General features: G+C 34.7%; 1 protein-coding gene across 1 annotated transcript in view; it reads left to right on the plus strand.

The window, feature by feature from the left end:
* LOC118747169 (zinc finger BED domain-containing protein 1-like) overlaps positions 1-18,939 on the plus strand; it is a 31,283-nt gene extending 12,344 nt beyond the window's left edge. Inside the window, exon 3 of the mRNA XM_036481158.1 lies at positions 18,650-18,939. Coding sequence (XP_036337051.1) covers positions 18,650-18,939 — 290 coding nt within the window. The remainder of the gene's footprint in view (positions 1-18,649) is intronic.
* Positions 18,940-23,823: the final 4,884 nt, after the last annotated feature.

Here is a 23,823-nt window from a genome sequence, read left to right on the forward strand (position 1 = left end):
AAACGAATTCACTTCGTCGCGTGCTACAAAACGAAAAAAGTAAAATTCAAAAAAAAAAAACACATACAGTCGCAAGTAAAAATACTTGCAGTCAGCAGTCGATTACCGGAAATATACGCGTTCGAATTTTTTATTAAACACAAGTGTCGAAAAAAAGAACATTCAGTTCTCTGGCAATTTTTTACTATTTAGAACGAAACGTACTTCTTGCAAAAGAATTTTGCTCTAGTCTCTACAGCTTAAGCTTTTGCGTTTTTTGTTTTCCATACGACTTTGGATAGATTTACGTCAGCTGTGTGGCGCCTGCATTGGAGTCTTTTTTTGCACATCAGTACGCTAATTTTGTGTGAGTACAAATAAACATACCACTGAAATATTAAGAATGAAATTTTTAGGCAATACAGTTTTTTTTGTTATTTATTTATTCAAATATAGAAAATGAGCTCGGCAGTAAAAATACTGTGCATAATTCGGTTTTCGTAAAAGTGTTAGAAAATACATACATATATACCTACCAGATTTCTGTGGCCAAAAATCGGGACATTTCTAAAGCATCGAATCCGAACATTAAATTTTGTTTTTAGAATAAAAAGGCTTAATACAGTTTTATTTAAAACAAAACAAAGAGAAAAAAATAGAAAAATGTTCATTATTTTTTATAAAAATTATCTTACTATCTAAAAAACATGTAAATCAAATTTTGTAGAACATTTATAAAAATTTTACGAATTCATCAGAATTTGAAACATTTTAATCAGATTTTCTAAAATTATTTTGAGTATGAGGTTTTGCAGCCCATTTAATTTTAGTATATTAAAGTGCAAGTTGGAAGAAACTGTGATTTACCGTTAATTTTTGGCAATTTTTCGTTCGCGCATTTCCTTCCATACACAGTATGTTCAACAATTTTTTTTTGTATGGAGAAAATGAGTAACACCTTCCACAAAATTACAAGGAGAGTCCTTAATAAAGGAATAAAGAAAACACGGAAAATCGGGACTAAATCGATGCAAACATGAAAAATCGCGACACTTATACGTCCCGAATTTTAAAAAATATTCAGCGGGACAATTTCCTCAAAATCGGTACTGTCCCGCCAAAATCGGTACGAATGGTCACCGTATATATACCCCATATGGATATACATACATACATACATCAAATTAAAGGGATTATTTTTTTTTTGGCAGATTTGATCTGAAAGAAGGTTTTGCTCAATGATTTCTATCGATCCCCATATATACATATATTTTTTTCATCGCAATAAATATTTTTTTTTTAAATCTCCATATATATAAATTTTTTTTTTTTTTTTGATTAATATGTATATGCCAAAATTTTCTGCTGAAAATTTTAGAACATTTTAACCCTCTAAATGCCATTTTTTCCGAACATGTAAGGGACTTTCCCAAAATGTGTATCAAAAAGACCCATTACGGTAGGAGTGTACGGGTTAAAATGCTTTACGAAAAATTTTAAATAAATTTTACTTGTTTTGAAATCAAGAATTTTGTTTTTTTGACAATTTATAGAAAAAGTACATGTAAGATGTTTAATTTGCGACAAAAAGTCAACACTTTCTTCTTATTTTGCACTACAACCATTTGTCGGTTTGGGCCGAGACTAAAAATTTACTCTAATTGCCTCTCTCCTGTGCGAATTTTCGCCAGTTGCTCATCTCGAGTGCAGACAGGTCCTCCTGCACTTGGTCCTTCCATTTTGTTCGTGGGCGCCCTTGCTTTCGTTGTCCGCCTATGGATGCGGAGTCGAAGGATCTTTTCACCGGAGCGTCCAAGCCAGCGCAATCGTTATATTTTTATGCGCTTAACTATGTCCATGACATTAAAAAAAGCTAATACAGTTCGACATTCCATCTTCTCCGATACCCGTCGTCTACCCAAAACATAATGAGAGACTTGTAGAGCGTACTTTTTGTTCGTCGAGAGAGGGCTCTGCTTTTCAATTGCCTACCGAGCCCACACCAGTTGGCAAGAGTTATTCTTCGCTTGATCTCCAGGCTGACGTTGTTGGTGGTGTGTATGCTGAATTCTAGATAGGCAAAGTCCATCACTAGTATGTTCGTCAAGAGTTCTAGCATAACTCGTAGTTATTCTTATTTATAGAAAAAATCAGCTGCCCCTATTGGAACTAGTCTGTAACCATTTATTACTGATATACAGCATTCAGGATGAAGCCTCTACTATTTTATTTTTCCTGTTGGCCATAGATACTGTTGTAATATTTAGTATTTGTGGCAGCTTAGTCAATGGGGAAGCCATCCAGGCTAAGTCCTAAGAAGCGTGCTTTTTCCTCGATTCAGCCCAAAGCGCCTCAGGTGTCAGATATGTAAGAAATAAAGGGCAAAGAGCAAAGAGAGCATTTCCGTGTAGATTGCTTTCAAAGTTGGGTCGAAAATGTTCGACACGGTACACCAGGCCACGCTGACTGCACATCCAAACCAAGATGAATGAAACAAGGGGTACGCCACAGGAAATTTCGATCTGGGCGATCTGGGTAGACGCTTCGGGAAATTTCAGTAAGCGACATCGTCGATTTGTGCAAGTGTATTACTGTTAATGTCAGGGATTTTCATCGATTTTACACTGATGGAAGCCAGCAAATATTCGCCCACCTTATTTCCCATGAGGATCAAATCTCGTAAGTGTGCTCCAAGCGCCTATAGAAACTATTTTTTGACGCCTTCTCTTCTCTTCCGTCGGGGCATGGGCAAAATCTATAAAACCATTGTAGGCTACATGCAATGCATCTGCACCACTTTTGCTTTTGCTAAATATAAAAGTTCAATCACTGCCACTATTTGCTGCAGATGCTGTGGGTGATGCAACACGCATTGGCTACATCAATTACTGTGCTAACTATGTATTTTTAGTCTGCTACTAAGTTGCATTCATGCATAACAACTGCTGCATAAATTACCGCGCGCCTCGATTTTGTGCCGTGCAATAAATATACCGCGATGGATGCAGCAGGTATGCTACTTCTTAGCGCCACCAAGATGTTCACCAAGAGCGGCAATAAAAAACACAATGCTATTTAATTGTTGCCACATGTTGGAGGAGGAGTTAGTACGGGTATATGCGGAGTTGGCGTCCGCTGCACAGTGGTTCAAAACTGGCATTTACTGTTTATAATTCACTGGAGCCTTAATTTTTCACTCAATTTGACTACTTTTTTGTTAATGAAAGCTTATAAAATTTGTAAGAGATCAGTTGAGCCTGATTTTCGAATTTTAATTTTCTTGTATTAAGCGGAAAAAGTAGCAATTTTGAAGAAAATCTATTTTCCTGTTTCAGTTAATAAATGTTACAAAATAAAAACTAGTTGAAAACAATTATATGGTTCCCCCAAAATGAAAAAAAAACTCCAGAAAAAATTTGAAATGTTAAAAAAAAATTCACCAAAATTATTTTTTTTAGTTCTTAGAAAAATTTTGGGCACGCAGTTTTATAGATCATGAAATTCTTGTTTAATAGAGTGCAAGTTTCAAGTGGCTGCGAGTTCGCGTTGATTTTTAATAATATTGAAAAAAAGTTAAATTTTTTTATGACTTTCAAAGTTTTCTTGTGATTTTTTTTCAAAACTGTTACTTTTTCCGCACTTTGCACTAAAAAATTCAATCAATACACAACGGGCTAAAAATGGTCTCTTGCCAATTTTATAAACTTTCATTTAAAAAAAAAATTAATCAAATTGGTTGAAAATTTAAGGCTCCAGTGAATTATAAACATTGAATTCCAGTTTTGAACCACTATGCGCTGTGGTGTAGTGGTTAGCAGGGCGTGCTACCATTCCCAAGGGCCTGGGTTGAAGCCCAGTCTCCGACCAACATCAAAAAATAAAACGTTTTTCCAATGATGGTCGTCCCCCGGCAGGCAATGGTGAACCTCCGGAGTTATTCTCTGCCTGTAAGCCATTCTAACAAAATTATACTTGAAATTATAAATACTGAATTTTTTGTTGTTGTTGTTTTTTTTGTTCCAAATATTGAGAGCCACTTACAACGCACTTGCAGGCCTTCAAACAACAGTTTTCATAAGCTAAATATTTATTAAACGTCACATCTTCACTGCAGGCACGCAGCGCTATATGTAAGTATATGTAAACATATTTTTGTTGTTGTCCACATGTTGCACTGTTTCATGGCATATCATATTTCTGCATAAATTCGCATTGCATTACATGTTTACATACTAGTATATTTTGTAATGCCCCCTCCTGCATAACTGCATCGCATCCGCGCTCCTCCCTTCCGCCCATTGTTGTTCGCATTTGAGATTTGTTTCTAGCGCAAATGTCAAATATTGGTTTTTTAAGGGTCACTAAGCAATGTTGCGTTGTCAATGTTAAACATTGACGTTTTGGTGCAATTTGTTTTGCTTTACGATTTGTATGCCTACATCTGCACATTATGCTTCTATTTATGTGCAGTGTAATGACACATGGAAATTATTTTAGTTTATTTGCTGATTTGAGTATGCCCAGTAGGAATTTAAGATGGAAGAAATGCATTTGCACATAAATATCGGTCGTTTTTCAGGATAAGAAGGAAAGAGGGAGGGAGGTAAAAGGATTCACCAAACTGAGCAGCGTTTACCCACCAGCAGGTACAAGCTGGCGGCTAGGTTTCGGACCCGTCACACAAAAAGCACAGCCAATGGAGGAACCAAAAATTCCTCGGATAATTTCCAAAATAAATATCAAAGCTGACGATCCTAGCAAATTTTGAGATGTGGGAATATGTATGTGGGAATGTCCGCACCGTCTATAGAGAAAAGGTCTATATCCCAAAACTGGATGTGCTTCAGCAATATAAGACTTACATCAACGCCACACAGTGTACGATCTTGGCGTGTTGATGGACAAAATCGTAAATCTCTCGATACACTGAGAGAAAAATTTACCAAAAATTGCTTAATATTCCAAATTCAAACTTGAAATAACATGATTTTTGGTTAATATTAACAATGCCTTGGTTGATATTTTCAACAATGATTTGGTAATATTAACCGCAATTTTGTTTACATTAACCAAACGTTTGGTTGGCGATATTTCGTTTGAATACGTTTATGTTCTGCACTTCACAGATGCTTTTTCATAATTCGGAGATACAAAACAAAAATTTTGATTATCATTTTAACATGTTGCCTGTGGCGGGATTAGCAAATAACAGCAAGCATATCTACACACTCAGCTACAGCCGCTTTATAAATGTGTCTTCAAATGTTCAACTTGAATCTTGGTTCTGCACTTCACAGAGGCTTTTTGTAATTATGAAAAACCAAAAACAAAAAAAAAATAAAAATTATGTATCGCGTTGACGGCACTCGTACTGCTTGAAGCCAACAAATAACAGCAAGCACCTCTGCTCGTTCAGCCACTGCCATACATACGAATTTGTTCTGAAATGTTCAACTTGAATCACATTTCTTACAATCGGATTATTGACCATGGAAAAATCAAATCATAACTTTGTTAAAAAAAAACATTGTGCTTGTAGCTCAGTGTAGGAATAAGATAAAAATATGGGCTCGAAAGCTGGCATAATGGCCTACGAGGGAAAAATAGTGCCATTACATAACTATTATATTGAACCCTGAACAAATTTCGTTGAACGATGAACTTTCGAAAAAATGAATACTTTGCTGGTTAGCTCCAAAAAAAAATTTTTGGTTTTATGGACTTTTTTTTGTAGATTTTCAACCGACGAACAACAATCTTTTAGATGCTTATTTTTTAAATTTCAAAGTTGCATCAAAATTTTCAAGTTTTTAATCAGATTTTCATATTTTTTTTGCCAGAATTTTATTGTAGTGTAGTATCAGAAAGTGCAAGTTTAAAGTTGCTAAGAGACTTCGTGGATTCTTGGCCATTTTTTTTCAACGCATTTCCTTCCATACAAAGTATATTGGTAAAAAATGAACTCCGACATCTTAGCTTTCTACATTAACGCAGGGTTTGACAAAAGAGGTAATTTTTTTGTTCCAAAAGTTCGAAAATTTAGCTTTCATAATAAGAGAGATAGGCTGACCGAATACGCTGTGGCACGAAACGTGGTCAGAAGTAGTAGATATGCGACAAAAAATTAATCTAGGATACAATTTTCAAAGGATATTTTCAATATCTCATCGAGACACAGCTCTCCTTTCTCCAGTAATGGAGACATTTGAGGCTAAATACTCACGTGCTACCTGACTCCGACTACGCTTCAATATGCACAGTATCACTACAGCACTTACTAACACGAACCCAGATAGCTCAAGGTCTTAATCAAAAACGCACCTGTGGGAGAACTACCATAAGTAGCGACGTTGTACTCGTCAAAGCCCTTTGACCCCGTTTGTCATTTCATGCTACTGGATGCCTCAAACTCTGAGTGGTCGACACACGCCAGTACTTTTTCTTGATCAAACCTCGAAGACAAGAGGGGTCCCACAGGCTCGTGTCTTTTCACTATTGCTGTTTGCTGCTACATTTCGAAGCTTCTTCAACCACCAGCGGAAGTTTTACAATTCTTTCCTCCTACCTTACCGGCTTCTATATTGCACGGAGCTTTAGCCAGGATGAAAGAGGTGAAGCTGCAATTAGGCATCTACACCGAAGTCACACCAATGCCGACGGTTAAATAATCGGAACATTTTAGAGCTTTCTCGTCATTGGCAACATATGGGCAAGACGATTGCCCGGCCGGTTCTAAATTACGATGCGCCTTTTTGGTCACGGGGTACTAAATAGTAGGAGGCAGTCGACAAATTTTCCGACTTGTCAGAATACCGCACTTCGGACAGCAACGGAATGCCTTCCGATGGCGCTGGAGTACCACTTGTATAGCGAGATCTCAATGCTCTTCGCCAAGGGAAACACAATTTTATGCTCCGCCAGCCATTCCTACTCGGCAAGCAGCATCCGAAGAGGCACTGGCTGGAAACATAGCCACCTCTTAGGCATGTCACAAGGCATCTCTACCAACTTACGGACGAGATACACACCTACATCGCATAAAATCTTTACAAAAGGATGAACAGACAAGCCATACGAAAAATTTGCTGTAAGGAAATCGCCACCCGTACCCACACTCACTCTGTGGATACCGTCATCGGAGTTTAACCTGCACCTGAATGAATGATGAATGGCTTCAACTGCATCCAGAGACCCGCGTAACTTTTGCGCAAATAATGCCTTGATTCTCGTTATGACCACCGCTGCGAGTTGTCCGATTTTTGAACATAGCCTACACAATGCCTACCACCTTTGCTCTTGTCCTTTGAAATCCACTTAACTAACACTTCCCTCTTAGTGGTCCGAGTCCATGGCAACGCCAGGTTTCCCGCGCCTACTGTCACTTGAAGCTGAAGTCAAGGATTGATAGAATAGACGATTTAGGTAGGACTGAGTAGTGCCGCTACAACAACAACAAAAACCGGTTCCCTATCCATCAATTCATACACATAACGTTACGGTTTGGTGCAGAATTTGACAGCGTTCCCACAATCTTTGAACCAAGAGCATAGCACACTACTGCGGCATTCACAAATAAAATATTTTTAAAACTTCCGTATTTAATGCTTTAAATTGTCGCCCATTTATATGGAATTCAATGCCTATTTTGCTAAAAAATATTGAAATAGTTTTCTTCTCTTGCCAAGATAATGTTGCTGTCAATCAGACAAATCCATATGCATACCAAGTCGCCCAAGCATTAAATGCTGCATAGCTCTTTCAGTGTAATTTACATACAGAGGTTAAGCAACCCAACAAATGTTACGTCAAACATACAGTTTTTTTTCTGATCATGTTCAATTTGAAAATATGCCAAGCATTTTGACGGGTCGCTTACGACGTAGAGTGTTGCATACATCAGGGATGTTTCGAATGGCATATTTTTCACATTCGCGTATGCGAATGCGAATGCGAGTTTTCGGAATGCGAATGTGCGAATGTTAAGAATGACATTAAAAAAGCTATAATCAACTTAAGTCATCGTTTTTATTACTTACAAATTTTGTAAATTATTAGAACATTGAACGAGTGCTTAACCAATGTTTTAATCTAGTAGTCAAAGTACAAAAGGGGCATATTATATAAAAAAAAAGGTAATTTTGCTGCCTTTTCTTCCATGAGGCGATTCCTTAGAGGCTCGTATATAAGGTCGGCTGCACTGATTCAGTGCCACTGAACAATTGCTCACTTGGAACCACTAATTGAGAGGATTTTTACCGAGATGAGCTTTAAGATAGGTCTTTATTTGAGCTTTAATTTCACATTTTTTAATGTCTCCAGATTCTACATCCGAGCCTTCGCTTTCGGTGGAGGAATCCAAACATATTTCTAGGTTGCTTATAAGACTTTTAGCAGTACTTGTTGAAGGCCCATCAATGTTACTTGATATACTACTTAACCGTTTAGCGCCTGAAGCTAGAAGCCGGTTATTGTCCGTGCCCTGGTTAGACAGACTTAGGGCCTTTTCAACAATATTGGGTTGGACTCTCTGCCCATGTACACATTCGCATTCGCAAAACATTCCTATCATTTGATGCGAATACGAATGTGTAAAATGATGCGAATCTTTCGCATAACAAATGCGAATGCAAATATTCGCAACATCCCTGGCATACTATTTAAAGACATGTACATATCAAAGGAGCGTGCTTAGGAAATGTTAAATAATGTATGTATGTACATTAGGGTGTCTTAAATTTTTTTTCCAGTCAACCCCAAGAACTAAAGAGTATCGAAAATAAGGAGACCCGTATTTTTATTTCTAAATCGGTTAAGTAACATTAAACCGTGCCGTGGGGGTTCGATGTATGTTTTCCATGTATTTCATATGGGGAAAACACATTTTGTTCGTAGAATTGCTTTAAAATCGTTCAAAATAAATATTTTTGAATCGAAAATAGTGTTTACCTCGTAAATCTTCAAAAAATATGATTTAAAATTTTACTAACTACTTTTTCATAAGCTATAGTAACATCTCATATATACAAAAAATAGTTATTTAAAAACAAAAAATTTAAGTTAAATTTTAAATTTAATTTGCATCCTAATTCAATAAATGGAAGATTTCTGAAAGGAAATATTTTTCTATTCGATCAAAAAATATTTAGTTTTACGAAGAAATTTATTTTCCCCATAATACTTATATATGTATATGGAATACTTTAAAGTCCGACGGAACGGTTAAATAATAACAGATTAAAAAAAAATACTGGTCTCTTTATTTTCCATTTTCTATAATTGTGGAGGGTGGCAGAAAAAAAATTCCGAAAAATATATTTTTCTGTGTATTTTGGACCAACCTAATGTGCATAAATCTCGGCTGAAATATTTTGGGCTTAAAATTTTTTTTACTAAGGAGAAACAATTATCCGATCGTGCCAGTGGTTGAGATCGTTTCGCAGGCGAAATCGCATTGCAAATTGTATGGCGATTATATCCACCAAAATTGGGCTAGAAAGTAGAATATGCAATTTTATCAATGCTCATTTAATTTTTAGAACTGAAGACGAAAGTCTTAAGATGTGTTACGTCGTAGCGGCAAATACGGAAACAAAGCTAGTCGAAATACTGATAACATCCTTACTAATGCAGGATTTACACTAGGCATTAAATGGCAAAAATGACAACTGACAAAGTTGGGCATTAAAAAATATTCGTGTCATTACGTTAAAATAATTGTCATTATGTTCATTTCCACATGGCATTTTTTTTAAATGGCATATATTTTCTGTCATTCAATGCCTAGTGGAAATTCGGCATAACGCTCTTGATAATTTCGCCTCTGTTGAGTAAATGTACTACCGTAAAATATCTCCGCGTTAAATTTATTACGTAAATTCCTTTACATACACGCTATGGGATCGGTTATCTGTAAGTCATTAAGCAATACAAATTTAATCAATGTTTAAACGACAAACCATAATCGCCACCATAATTACGAGTATCAATTAATGCGGCAGTGCGGCATGCATTCAAAAATATCGCAACTATCTATCAATCCACCTTGCGCGCCTGAAAGTTGTCGTGGATTGAACTCTAACTGGCACAGTCAACAGCTGTTCGTGGCTGATAAGCCGTTAATACCAACAACCCGATTAAAAATAGTTAAGAGCAAAACTAAACCACCGTTACGCACGCATTTAGCAGTGATTACTTACAAACATACATACATACATACTTTACTTTTGCAAGCATGTAGTTAACCATATCCTCATACCTGGCTATGCATTAATTTAGGTTGTTTCCCGCTTTTGTCACAACACTGACACGCACCTAAGTAATACAACCTGCTGGCGCTTACTCCGTTACTGATAGTGCCGATGTTTTAAACTAAGACATTGTTGTTGTTGGTGTGGTAAATACAGTGACTCAAACAATGTTGAAGTTGTGATTTTTTTATAAATATTCACAATATATTTTTCAAGTTAAAATTTTTGTTGTTAACTTTTTATAAAAATATTTGTAATGCGATTATAACAATAACAGATTGGCGCTTACACATATGTATGTTAGTGGTTGGCCGAGCTTCTCCTCCGATTTGTGGCGTGCGCCTTGATGTTGTCACACAATAGGGAGGGACCTACAGTTTTACGCCGACCCCGAAAGGCGATTGTATTTTTATGAGAAGCTGTTTTTCATGGCAGAAATGCACTCGGAGGTTTATAACCAAAAATATAACAAGTTTCAAACTTGATACAAAATTTAGAAAAATTAATTTTTTTTTAATAAAAATTTCGAACTTTTTAATTAAAACTTTCGGACAATTTTTGTTTATGCCAGTTTCGCGTGACTAAAAATTTGCGGTTAAAAAGTTCGAGGCTTTGATGAAAATTTATTGAATTTTTTTAAATGTTGTATAAATGTTTAAAACTTTTGTTTTATATGGTTTTGATTACAATATGACCAATATTTTTATAAGAAATTAACAAACGATATTTTAACTTCGAAAACATTGTGACATTAAAAAAATTCCACGTGAACGGCTGTTTGAGTCACAGTAGTTGATATTCAATTAGAGCATTGATTTAACAAAGTTAGTGGTAAAGTAAATACTACGTGTAAGCAAATACTTCGGGAGCTTAGTATGTACAATATGTACATACATACATACATACTATGTTACTTATGTATGCATATTGGTGCAATTGGTTGTCGGTGCATTAATACGCTAGGAAGTTAGCTTAAAACTAAATATATGAATATGTTCACCACCAATGTGACCAGATGATCGCAAAAAATTAAGCTAAATTCACTTAAAAAAAGGTTAGAAAAAGTTGGAGGCAGAGAAAGATAAGCTAAAAAAATCAATACTCTTTTATGCCGAAAAATTTAATAGCAATTCAAATGAACATTAAATTTATTTGTAAATTTTTTCGCTCAACACTACCCGGTCGGCCTTAAGAGGCCTTTTTTTCTGATTCCTTAAAGCGATAGTTGTTTCGTGCTCGACTCTTTGCTCCTTCTTCCTCTTAAAAGAGGAACATTTTCACAAAATATTTAATGATGACGCAGGACCAATTTAACTTTGCACCGCGACACGCTTTCTCCAAATCTTTCTTTATTTGACATACGTTTCTTTGCAAAAAACCCCATCGCGTCTGCTTTCAAGTATTTATAATAAAACAAAATGCTTCGATAGTGTTTTTGTGAGACTTTTTTTTGTGATTATCGGCATTTTTCGAGGAACTTTTTGGACTTTTATGAGTTTTTTTCGGTGCTTTCCGTGATACTTCATAATACTTTTTTTTGGGATATCTTGGGAGTTTTTCGTAACATATCAGAACTTTTTGGCATTTGTAATTTGGGATTTTTTTCGGTACTATATTGGAACTTTTCGGGATTTTTCGGCAATTTTCATCTTAATTTCTCATTTTTAATGCCTATTATTTCTGGCTGAAAAAATAATAATTAAAAATATCCGGAAAACAACTTTGCTTTTTATTTTTGCCTTAAAAAATAATATCTAATAAACAACTAATCAGTATTTCTTGATCAATAGTGAGCAATTTTTTTAATAGTGTTTAAAATGCATACTCGGTATATGTCAAAATAATAGGTGCAAAATTCAAAATGATATTGTGTGCAACTTATGGTTAGTCATTTATTTTTAATAAATTTCATTTAAAATATATGTAGTCGGATTCATAACAGAAACCATATAAATAAAGGTTTCAAAGTTCGCAAAAATTCATAAAATTTCACCAAAATTTCATAAAATTGTCATCAGGATTTCTATTCAGAATTTTTAGAAAATTTTCGATCATGCAGTTTTGAAGCCCATTCAATTTTTGTAAAAGACAAAGTGCAAGTTTGAGGTAGCCAAAAATTACCGTTGATTTTTGAGATTTTGTTTTGTCGAGGGTGTTGCGCATTCTATTTCCAATAACGCATAAACAAAATCTATTTGTATATGGAAGAAAATGCGTAACACCTTCGGCAAAAAAAAATAAAAATTCTCCAAAACAATATACAAAATCATAAACCGGCTTAGATTTTGCTACTATGGAATATGTTAACATTTTTTTTTTTGGCATACTCATACATAAATCCATATGTAGGTACATATAAAAGTATTTTCAATGAGAAATACCTAAGAGTCCTATTTCTGTGTCAGACAAAATCGCTTAAGAAAATAAATAACATAAATTACAGGTACAATTTACATGCATACATACACGCGCCAAGCAAGTTGCCAAAATGCCAATGTTTATCACCTGCTTAACGCTGCACATTCAATGGTTCTACACAACGGCTGTTGTTTACTTACTCAACCCGACGCACTGTGGAGCGATATAACCCAAATATATCAGTTCTAATTTCAATGTTGTTACTTGAGTGTCACGGCATGAAATGTGGCAGTTGCTCTCCTGACCTAGTTTTGTTGGATGGCGTAGAAAGATTGAGGTTTTGCTGGCATTTATTTATGTAGTTTGGTAAACTAAGTTTTCATGACTTTGATGGTTCTATTGGAATGCTCTAGTGAATAAAAAATATACAGTAGAACTTCCTTCAATGAAATATCGATTAAAGAATTATAGGGAAATCCTTACGTACATACATACATATGTACTTTAGACCATACCGGAAAAAAACTCTAGTAATTCCCCGCCAGATCTCAGTTATTGTCACCCTAATGCCAGTAAATTAAATCTCCTGAAAAATATTTAAACTTTTGCAAAGGAAGTGCTCGTATTTTGATTATTGCAGTAGAAATATTTTGAAAGTTTTTCATTGCGAATGTAGGTACTAGGGTGATTGACTCTGTTTTACCAAACCGGTTTCTACCGGTTTTTTTTTTTATTGATATCTGTAGGTGTTTTTTTTTGAAATCTTGTTTTTTCGAATTTCGAATAAACCGGATTTTTTTTTATCGAACAAACCGGTTTTTTTCATTTCATACAAATGTTGACCTGTCAATAAAAGTGTTGAGTTTTTCCAAATTTTCAAGTCTTTTTTCCAGCACAATGGAAATCCCTCAATAGTTTTAAAATTATTAGTAGGATTTCATATTTGATGCCAATAAATGAATGTTTGGCGCTTAAACGCTTTCGATGTGTTTGGCCGAGCCACTCCTCCAATTCGTGTTGTGCTTGTTGATCTTGTGACACAAATTGAGACATCTACACTTTTACTCCACCACCGAAGAAGATTTTTTATGGCAGAAGTAAACTCGTAGGTTTGCCATTGTCTGCCGAAGGGCGCCCGCTATTTGAAAAAACTTTGAACCATGGCCTCCCGAGCGGAAGTAGGCACATCTTTAGCGCTCGGCTACTGCGGCGAAAGCACTACTCAAATCCGAATAAGTCACAAAAAAATGCAATAATGCTAGAATAAGACCAAACGTCAATGTTTCACTAATTTTTATTTGTTTTACTTTTGATGCAAAAAAATGTTGAACTTATTTTGCTTTGTTCTTTTCTAAATAAATTGATTTACTTTAGCTTCATTGTAATTGCTTGTGACCAAAGCATTCTCACTACCTAAAAACTATGTAAACACGGGTTTTCCCGGTTTTTTTCTTAATTTCAAAATCGCGAACCGGTTTTATTTTCAAATTACAATTTTTCGAATAACTCGCAAACCATTTTTTGAAAAAGCCGAATAATCGAACACCCTAGTAGGTACCCAATATGCACAAAGCAAACATTTTTCCAATTTTGGAGAAATTCTTGATTCTCAAGCGGATATACAACATTTTTCTCCAACAGTTTTTCCAAGGTTTGACTAAAAGTTGAATAAAGTTTGAATTCATTGAATTGATATCAAGGCCTTTCTCAAATAGAGAACTCTGATTATTTCGCATACAAAATCATGCTCTTTTGTTTGAGAATGATTTGGTTCTGAGGCTCACTTGTGCTCCAACCTAAATGTTTATTGGGTATCACTGAAAAATATAAAAAAGCTAAAAAATTGAAAAATATTCTTTTTTTTCGAAATTGCCTTGCAAAAATACTATAGACCCAGGGGTGTACGGCGAACTTTTTTTTGTTTGCTTGTAAGGTGGTACGTTCTAATGTACATATGTATGTACATTAATCTCACATTTGTGCTCTTCACTTTCCTTTTTTTTGCGTACTCATAATTTCAATGTATTTTGTATATTTTCCTATCTTCATATTTTCTCTGCCGCAATTTAATGTCGTCAGTGTTTATTTTCGTATTTTACGCTTTATTAATTACTTGGTTGGCTGTCTTGCTTTGCCTTCTACATAGTTGCTCTTCTTCCTTCTCGACACCTCCTCTTTTAACCACCCGTCGGTGCAAAGATTTTCGCCTTCAAAATATTTCGCGTTTATTTTTCCAATATGTGAACTTGGTCCGCTGCTGCCGGTTTAAGATCATTTATTTTCATTTGTCGCCAGCGTCATGTGTTTCTTCTGACTATCTGTCTGTCTATCGGACGTATGGTTTTTCTCCACTGCTGTGCGTTTATTTTGCTGTTCTCAACGAAAGTTTATTTACGTTTGTTTATTTGTTTTAGCGATTTTTGGCACACAAATCATACAAATTTTCTGCATTAATGAACAGCTGCACTTGTATAGATTTTTGAATTTGGAACCATATGCAAGATATATATAGTAGATACATTATGTACATTATGTAGTAGGTAGGTAGTCTATATATCGCAACCTAAAGGTGAAAAGGTGCCAAGTCCACTTTTTTTCAAAATTTAGTTTTCGATGCAGAATGACAGATAATGCGGAGCTACATCCGCATTTCGTCTCTCCTGAGCAACTAAAAAAAATGGACTTGGCACCTTTTCACTTTTAGGTAACGATATGCATATGTCTGTATAAGATATTTAAACTGAAAGTATGCTAGTGATTTTCTGGGATTTGGTATTAGACATTTGAATGGTTTTACGAGCGAACCTTCGCAAGAGATGTCACGAAACCTCTCTAGCTGCAGCCGACAATCTCTTTAGAAAAACCTAACGCGAAATCTCTTCAGAAAAATTAAAATAGGTGGGTCAATCCATATCAAATCGACCAATGGTTGCAATTGACCTTTTTTGATTTGTAAAAATTTTGCACGATTATTTTTTGAATATCTTAAAAATTATTATAGTTATAAAAATGGTACTGGTTTCGTTTAAATGTGATATTTAGGGCTATAAAGTAAAAATATAAAAATAATCGAAAAATAAAAAATTACAAACTTTTGGAATTACAAAAAAAAAATCGTCAAAGCAAAAACTTTAACTATTTTTTGGAGAAGTTTTTTTTATAGAATACCTCCAACTTACCTAGAAAGATCCTGAAAATTTCAAGGTATTTTTTAAGATATTAGTTTTTGAACCCTGAATTTTTTCTTCAGAAAAAAAATTTTTTTTTATTTAAATTTATTTTTAACCGACTTAAAAAAGGAGAAGGTTACCAATTCGTCGGAATATATTTTTTTTTAATGTATGTTACCGCATAACTTGCAACCACGACAACCGATTTTGATAATTCTTTTTCTATCGCAAAGGTACTAATTTGGTTTAGATCCGATTATTGGATCATGAAAAAGTCGGGTAGGTCTTTTGCTTAAAAATTGCTTATTAATTTATTGTTTGCAAGAAATTATTTTTTTCAACCTTCAAAAATTCATATTTTAAAAACACCACCTTCTGTCGTACAGGAAATTAACACAAACATTTCAGTCTTGCTTCCTTCTCGTCAGGCAATGTTCTGTAATCACAGAGCTTACAATGCTATGCTGTGCTCAAGGCGAATTCATATAAGGTGGTGGCGGTAGTACAAAAACAAAAACTAACTTGTATTTTCTTTTCGCTTTCGGTACACAAATGTCAAATTTCAGCTATTGAGCTTCGCTCAAGGAGGAAGAGGGAAAGAAAATTTCAAGAATCAAGGCGAATTTATTGTCTGCGACGAAAAGTTGAGCAACTTATTAAAACGACTTCAACAATTCAAATAGTAAAAGCAGCAGATTTAATAAAAATAAGAGATTTCAATGTATTTTCGTGTATTGTGAATATTTCCTCAAAATCAAACCATATTTAATATTTGAAGCCAGATTTTTTGTGGGTGGTGGGCTTTCCTGTGGACCAATCTTCACTTTATTTCAGATTTATGTTCTTACGGGTAATACACATATGTATGTACCAACCAAATTCATTCAAAATCGGATAACTTTTAACATTTCCGCCCACAAGAGTGGGAGGCGTGGGATTACGCCAATCCCGACCATATTTCAAATTTTTTCTTTCCTAAGTAAAAGTAGACCATATACAAAATTTTATCGAAATTGGACAACATTTACTATTTTTATCCGCAGCTTATATGGGGACGTTACACTGTGCGTCACCATCACAGTACAATGTGCTATTGCACCGATGCTCCATTGATGGCGAATACTCCGAGTCCCCTTTGCCTTCTACTGGCACTCATAGAAAGCCGCGAGAAACTGAGGAGGACTCAACTTTCCACTTTCTGTGTCCTTGTCTGGGCCCGCAGCCGAGGCGACTCAAACGCCTGCCTCGCCAGTCCGGCAGAGATATCGAAGGTGGAACTGTTGGAAGTCCTTAACATTATTTGGCATTATATGAGCATTCAAGTCGGTTTTTTTTGTTCAAAAGTTACATATTGTTTTCATTATTTTTTTTTTACCAGAATTAGCGATGAAACGGTACGAGTAAATACAAGTATATACTCGATACTTTTCGTTCGATACCCAGTAATTTTGGTATCGATACTATTGACCCAAGTACTGAGTAGGTTTTGGAAAAAATACTCGCATCGAAACCCGATACTCAAGCAAATTTTGCCTGGAAATTTTTTCGTCCATCGTTAAGGCGGATTCACCGTGAGTGTCCGAACATATTTTGTTGATGATGTTACACGGACTTTTCCCACTCTTAGAGAGCAACAAAAATCTTCTGAACACTCTTTGTTCGAATCAAATTGATTTAAATTTTTTTTCCCGAACGAGCTGATGATTGGGTTGCCGCTTTCGCTTTTTATGCATTTGTTGCGAATTTCGTGTAATATTTAAAAGTCACAGAGTAACGCTATTATTATTCGCGCTGAAAACATTAGTATCAATATTAGAAGAAAAATAGTAGAGAGCCAAGAGTTGATTACAAAAAAAAGTACAATAATACTTTTCTTAGAAAAACCCAATACATATATTCAAAGTAGCCCAGCTTCTAGAAAATGTTTCGTTTTTTAAATGTATAGGTACATACGAATGTATGCTGCTGACTTACTTCCGATATTTTGCGGGTATCGATACTTTCTTCCGATCCTACTTTCAAGTAAAAGTATCGATACCTCCATGGTATCATTTCATCCCTAATCAGAATAGACCTGGACGTCTGGTCAAATGATTTACCTGAATTGGATACCTGATTTGTACACTGGTACACAGGCGGATCAAAGGCCGAGGGCAGTACGGGGCCGGGTTTCTTTCAACCTAGCATCAAACTTTCTATTGCAATGGGTATTTGGTCCATGGTGATTCAGGCTTAGGTACTAGCAGTCTCAATTTGTGTCAGATTGATCCTTGAAAATTATTTGATAGGCGCGTTTTTAGCTTTCTTTTCAGACAGCAAAGCGGCCATAAGACCACTATCCAATAGGACGATCACATCTACGCTTGTTAAAAAGTGTGGGATCGAAGGTAATAAGGTCGCCGATAAATTGGATACGAAATGTTCATCGTCTGTACTTGTTAGACCGGAATCGTTTTCTGTAGGTATACAAAAAATCCTCTTACGTCGCGGTGTGCGTGTTTTCTGTTGTATCCATTAAAATTACATAATATTTGTCAGAATATAAAAGCAGCATCAAAACATTGGAAACAAGTCGGCTGGAGAGGACAGAAAATCATTACGATTTTTATCACTCATCACCCATCATGTTGCGTCACCTCCAGAGTTCATGGTTACCTGTCACAAGGTTCAGATTCAGAGATTTGTTTTTATTAATTACACTCAACGATCAAGCGCAAAGGTGATTGCACCCAATAAAAAAAAACTGAGTAAACATCCGCACAACTTTTCCTTTCATTTAACCAAATGGTCACCTGTGGCGCTTACAAGAAAACCAAACAACGAAATGTGCCACTGACCATGGGCCAATGAATCGAATGGGGTACATAAAGTTGTTAGCATGAAACGCTGTTGCAGTCGAAGCAGCTGTGCGCACACTAACTGAGCTCCCTTTTACTTGTGGTGCGCGAGTGGACAGTTGCGCCAACAAACAGCAGAGTCAGATCAGCAACGACGACAATGGCTTCATTTCACTGCTGGACCAGAAAGTGACTGTAACAAGTAAGCACACATTGAACATAAATAATTGTGGCGACTGTGCCATTGGACAAATTATTTACTACCGCGCCGGTGGATGTGGCGGACACACAGTTAACTTATATCCAGTTATGCCAGCAGGCAGTTATGGTGTAGCGCGGGTCGATTGATCGTGTTGCAGACAAACGCGCAATATTGTTAGAGCATTTTATGTTGCACTGTGCACTGTGCAACAATTGATCTCTTTATGCTGCGTTTAAACGGCAAAAAAATAAAAATTGGCACTCCAAGCGTTAAGTTCGCAGCGGTGGGCATTATGATGCTTTGGCGTAGTTTAACAGCTGCTCTATGCGCGGTGTAATGATTTAGTTTTTAGCTCTTTCTTTTTCAAATATTTGTGCCGAATTAAATTTCAAGTGCAAACAACTGACTTCATTTCGCCGTCAGCCGGCCGATGTGAGCGCATGCGCGAAAGGTTTGTTATTTACAAAATGCATCAATAAAACGTACGGGTGTTTACATATGTAGGTATGCATTTTTTTAGCATTTATGTAAAAGTACGTGCCTCATGTTTATTCCCGTTGGGTTGTGTGGTGAAAGTTATTGGCGACGCGTTGCATGAAAACGCCTTTCGAGGCACATTTGAGATAAGTAAATATTTTTTTATGTGGTTTTGAACTATGTGGCGTTGTGAAGGCGTGCGTATTTGCTGCAAGAGTTTTCATATGTAAGTATGTACATATGTACATTAGGCATATGGCTGTTTTCTAAGATTATATATACCTATGAGGAAATGATGGGAATGATGAAAAACCAACAAATTTTGAACAAAAAGTTGCTGCAGAGAATACTATAAAGTTATGCCGGTCATTTTGGTGCTCTTAACAGCGTGTTCCAACTTTTCCACGCAATTCGCTGTCAAATTGAGAAAGACCTCTCTTTCACATTTCGGAAATCAATTTCAGAAATAAAAGTTGTCTTTCCTGGGAATGCTGAAATATAAATTACTTTTGTGTATCTGAGGACATAGTCAATGTGGCCATGTGGTCAGTTTTAACCAATTCAGCTGTTTCAGTATAAAGAACCACTTATCTTTCGTAGCTATTTTTTATTTGAAAGAATATCTATAATTTTCGTTTCATATCAATGCTAACTTGTTTTTTGATTTAACATAAACAGAAAAAGTTGATTTAAAAAATTTTGGAAATGTGGCAACTCTCTTATAAAATGCTTTCAAATTAATGTAAATTTGACTTTTAAAACGGTCAGCGAGCCTCTTCGAATATATATTTGGAGACAATTTTTTTTTAACTTCTTTCCCTAGACACCCGCACTTTATGTTTTATTTAACCTTTAAATTCATTGTACTGGACTTTTTACACTGGTGGTAAGCCTTTAAAAATATTTTATAAATTAACTTCCTAAAGTATGTTCTTTAGATATTGATTTACTTCATTTAACCTGCTCATTTTCGTTGTTGGCGTTTCCGATAGGTAGGGGTAGGAGTATGATGCATTGTGGGAGGATTTTCCGTGTCATCCCTTATCAAATTTGGTTTGGAGAGAAACCAGTTTTTGCGGTGTGTCATCTTCTGTATAATTTTTTTCCAAACTAAATTTGACAAGGGATGACAGAAAACCATTCTGCAATACAATATTTAACCTAATTAAATTGAATTTATAAACAAGTGGCAAGCCTCTTCAACATATTTTCGAAATTAAGTTTTCTTTCGTTAGATACCAATATGAAAATATTTCGTTGAACTTATTTATTAAATCATTTTTGAATTTCTAAACACAGGTGGCAAACCTCTTAAAATTAAATAAACCTTTCCTATACCACTATGTATTGAAATTATTCATTTCACTTTTCATTGAAATTGTTTATGAATTTCTAACCAGGTTGCAACCTTCGTTAAACATATTTTGCAAATAGACCTCTCTCGTTTGATATACATTCTATATATTTAATTTACAGTTACTTGAATTCATTTTGACTTCCTTAAACACACACAGGTGGCAACCCGCTTAAAAACTATTTTCAAAATTTAGCTTTCTTAAACCTCTTTCGTTTGACATTCATATTACAATATTTCATTTAACATGTTAATTAAATTGGTTTTAAAATTCCAAACGGGTGGCATTTCTACCCAAATAGCTTTATTAAAAGACGTATTTCATTTAACTTTTTTATTAAATTGATTTTGAACCCCACAGCAGGTGGCAACCTCTTAAACCCCATTTTACAAAAAAGATTTCTTAAAACTCTCTCCTTTGTTACCCATATAAAAATATTTCTTTTAAAATGTTAGTTAAATTGATTTTAACTTCTTGAACAGGTGGCAACGCTCCTCAAAATTGTTTTGAAATAAATCGTTTTGGAACTCCTTCCCTTTGATTGACACCCACATCGTTGTTCTATTTTATTCCACCTTTAGCAAGTATGCCAAGTCAAAGGAATAAAAAATAAAAATTATAGAAACCAATTCCTGATCGCAGTCATAATTCGGTTGATATGGAGATTTGCATACATATATGTATTCCTGCAAGCATATGTATGTTTTTTTTTCAGTAAACATATGTTTTCTAGAGTTCCTTGCGGGAACTTTTTTTATTTTATTTTTTATTTTTTTTATTTATTTTTTTGATTTTTTATTTTTATTTTTTGTTGGGTTTTCATCATACCTAATTCTCTTCTCATATTTCCATAGGTATATTTAATTTTTGGAAAAGTCATACGCCTAATGTACATACATACATACATACTTACGAGTACATGGCACTTACTAATATTCGGCGCTTAGGGTGTACTATTTCATGTTGTTTAGGTGTGCCTATGTCCGCAAAGTTACTTTAACATTTTTATTTGAGAAAAATTCGTAGAAACCATAAAATTTTTCATAGTTTATTTTTTAACGGAATCGTATCATAAAAATATCTGAGTTACATAACGAATTTACTTTAACGTTTTCAAATATAAGCAGGAAGCTTTTTAAATCACTGCGTAGCTAAGTGCGGAAGCAGCAACATTTTCGTAAATGAAAACAAAATACCAAAATTAGGATGCCTCATGAAAAATATTTGATGTGGGTCATAAAATTCGGTAAATTTTATCATTTGTACCATTACGATTTCGTTGAAAAACCTAAATCGATTACTCCTTGACTACATAGATGTACATGCCATCTTTCGCCAATTATCCGGTCTGCTACTTCACGTATTGCTAAGGCTTCCAATGTAAAACCCGTTTTCGTTATATATGTAAAGTAGAACAGCATCCGAAATTGCCATCCAGAGGCCACACATATCTGATTCCATCTCCATTGTAGGAAAGCTAACGCCTTACTTATTGCGTTATGGGCTATAAAACTGCATACCCAAAAATTTTCTAAAAATTCAGAATAAAAAGTTTCAATTTTGATAAAAATTTGTTGAATTTTCCTAAATTTTGTATAAAGTTTGAAACTATGATTTACACGGTTTTGGTAAAAGCTTATACGATATTTTTATATAAAAATACCAAAAAAAAGAGCTGGAAAAATAGTACGAATATTTAAAAAAAAGCACGTGGTCATTTGTTTGTATGCGCACTGCACTCTACAGGAGGGGTATATATGTACATATGTAAGACATAAGGCTAAATTTACTTTAGCTGTTTATCGATTTACTGACTCTTTTGCATTAAGAATTTAATATTAAAGTTACAAGCGCGGTAAACATTTTACCTCTATTACGAAAATTTATTCCATTAGCAACCAATTTTCTCTGAACCGCAAAAGGAGACAATGGGATGCTTTTTGCAAACAATTTTCTTTGCTTGCTGCTACTGTTAAAAATAACATCAATTTTAGCTTATTATTTCACTGTCCCAATATCGCTTATGATTTCCTTTAATGACTTTTTTCTAATTTTCTCAATTGCCGTTAGGCCTCTGGTATCTCTTTAGCTACATATGTATTTGCAATAAAAGTCAATTGTAAAATTTCTTGGACTATCTCCAAATTTTTACTTGCCAATGCGCAACTCGCAATGAAATGAAAAATATACAAACACATTAACCTAATTTTTTTTCCTTAATTTCTGCATATTGATTTGCCGATTGCTGTTTCCAATAAAACCACAATGAGATCAATTGCTGTTGTCTTCATAATCAATTTCCGTACTTACAATACAAATGTACATACTAGGGCTGTGCGATTAATTGATTATTCAAAATTTTAATTAATCATAAAGTAAATAACTCAATTATTCGATTAATCGGAAATTATGATTACTCAAAAGTTCAGTTACTCGAGTAATCAAGATTTTGATTAACCAAAAACAAAAATATTTGAGTAATTTGCTTTATGATTAATCAACATTATGAATAAAATGAGTAATCAACATTTCAAAGTACTCTTTACATACATACATATAAAGCAGTTGAAGTTCCTTGATACTTTGAAAAATCGTATCTGTTTTCAAAAATTAAAATGAAATACATACATACATACATATTTTTTTCATATACAGAATATAAAAAAGAAAATAAGCATTTTCCAAAGCAACCTCTTTTAACGAGCAAAATTAATTTTTTTTGAGTAATCATATTTCAAGTAACTCGATTAAACATCGTTTTGAGTAATCAAAATCTTGATTACTCGAGTAATTGATTAACCGAATAACTGATTAACCAACTTGCTCGAGTAATCGAATAATCGCACAGCCCTAGTACATACATATACGTACATACATAGTATGTTTGTGAATTTCAATTGTGCTTCAATTTTGTAAGTTTCTAATGATTTTCTATCTAATGGAAAAACTAAATCCACTACTAATATTCATCATTTTCTCTTAATAAATATGCATACATAAATACATACATACCTACATACATATCTGTGTTCGTATGGAAAAGTAGCTTATGTCGAAAGGCTGGCTTTAGTATAATGCGGCATTCCCTTTATTCTTTAAACGACAAGAAATTTTTCGATGAGACTTAATAAGAATATTGACTTGCTAGTATCGGAACTATTTCTGGCACGTTTATTTGCCAAACGTTGTTCAACGGCT

The sequence above is a fragment of the Rhagoletis pomonella genome, unplaced genomic scaffold (genome assembly GCF_013731165.1).
Source record: "Rhagoletis pomonella isolate Grant_MI unplaced genomic scaffold, Rhpom_1.0 Rhpom_scaffold_00011, whole genome shotgun sequence".
In the NCBI taxonomy this organism is placed as follows: domain Eukaryota; kingdom Metazoa; phylum Arthropoda; class Insecta; order Diptera; family Tephritidae; genus Rhagoletis; species Rhagoletis pomonella.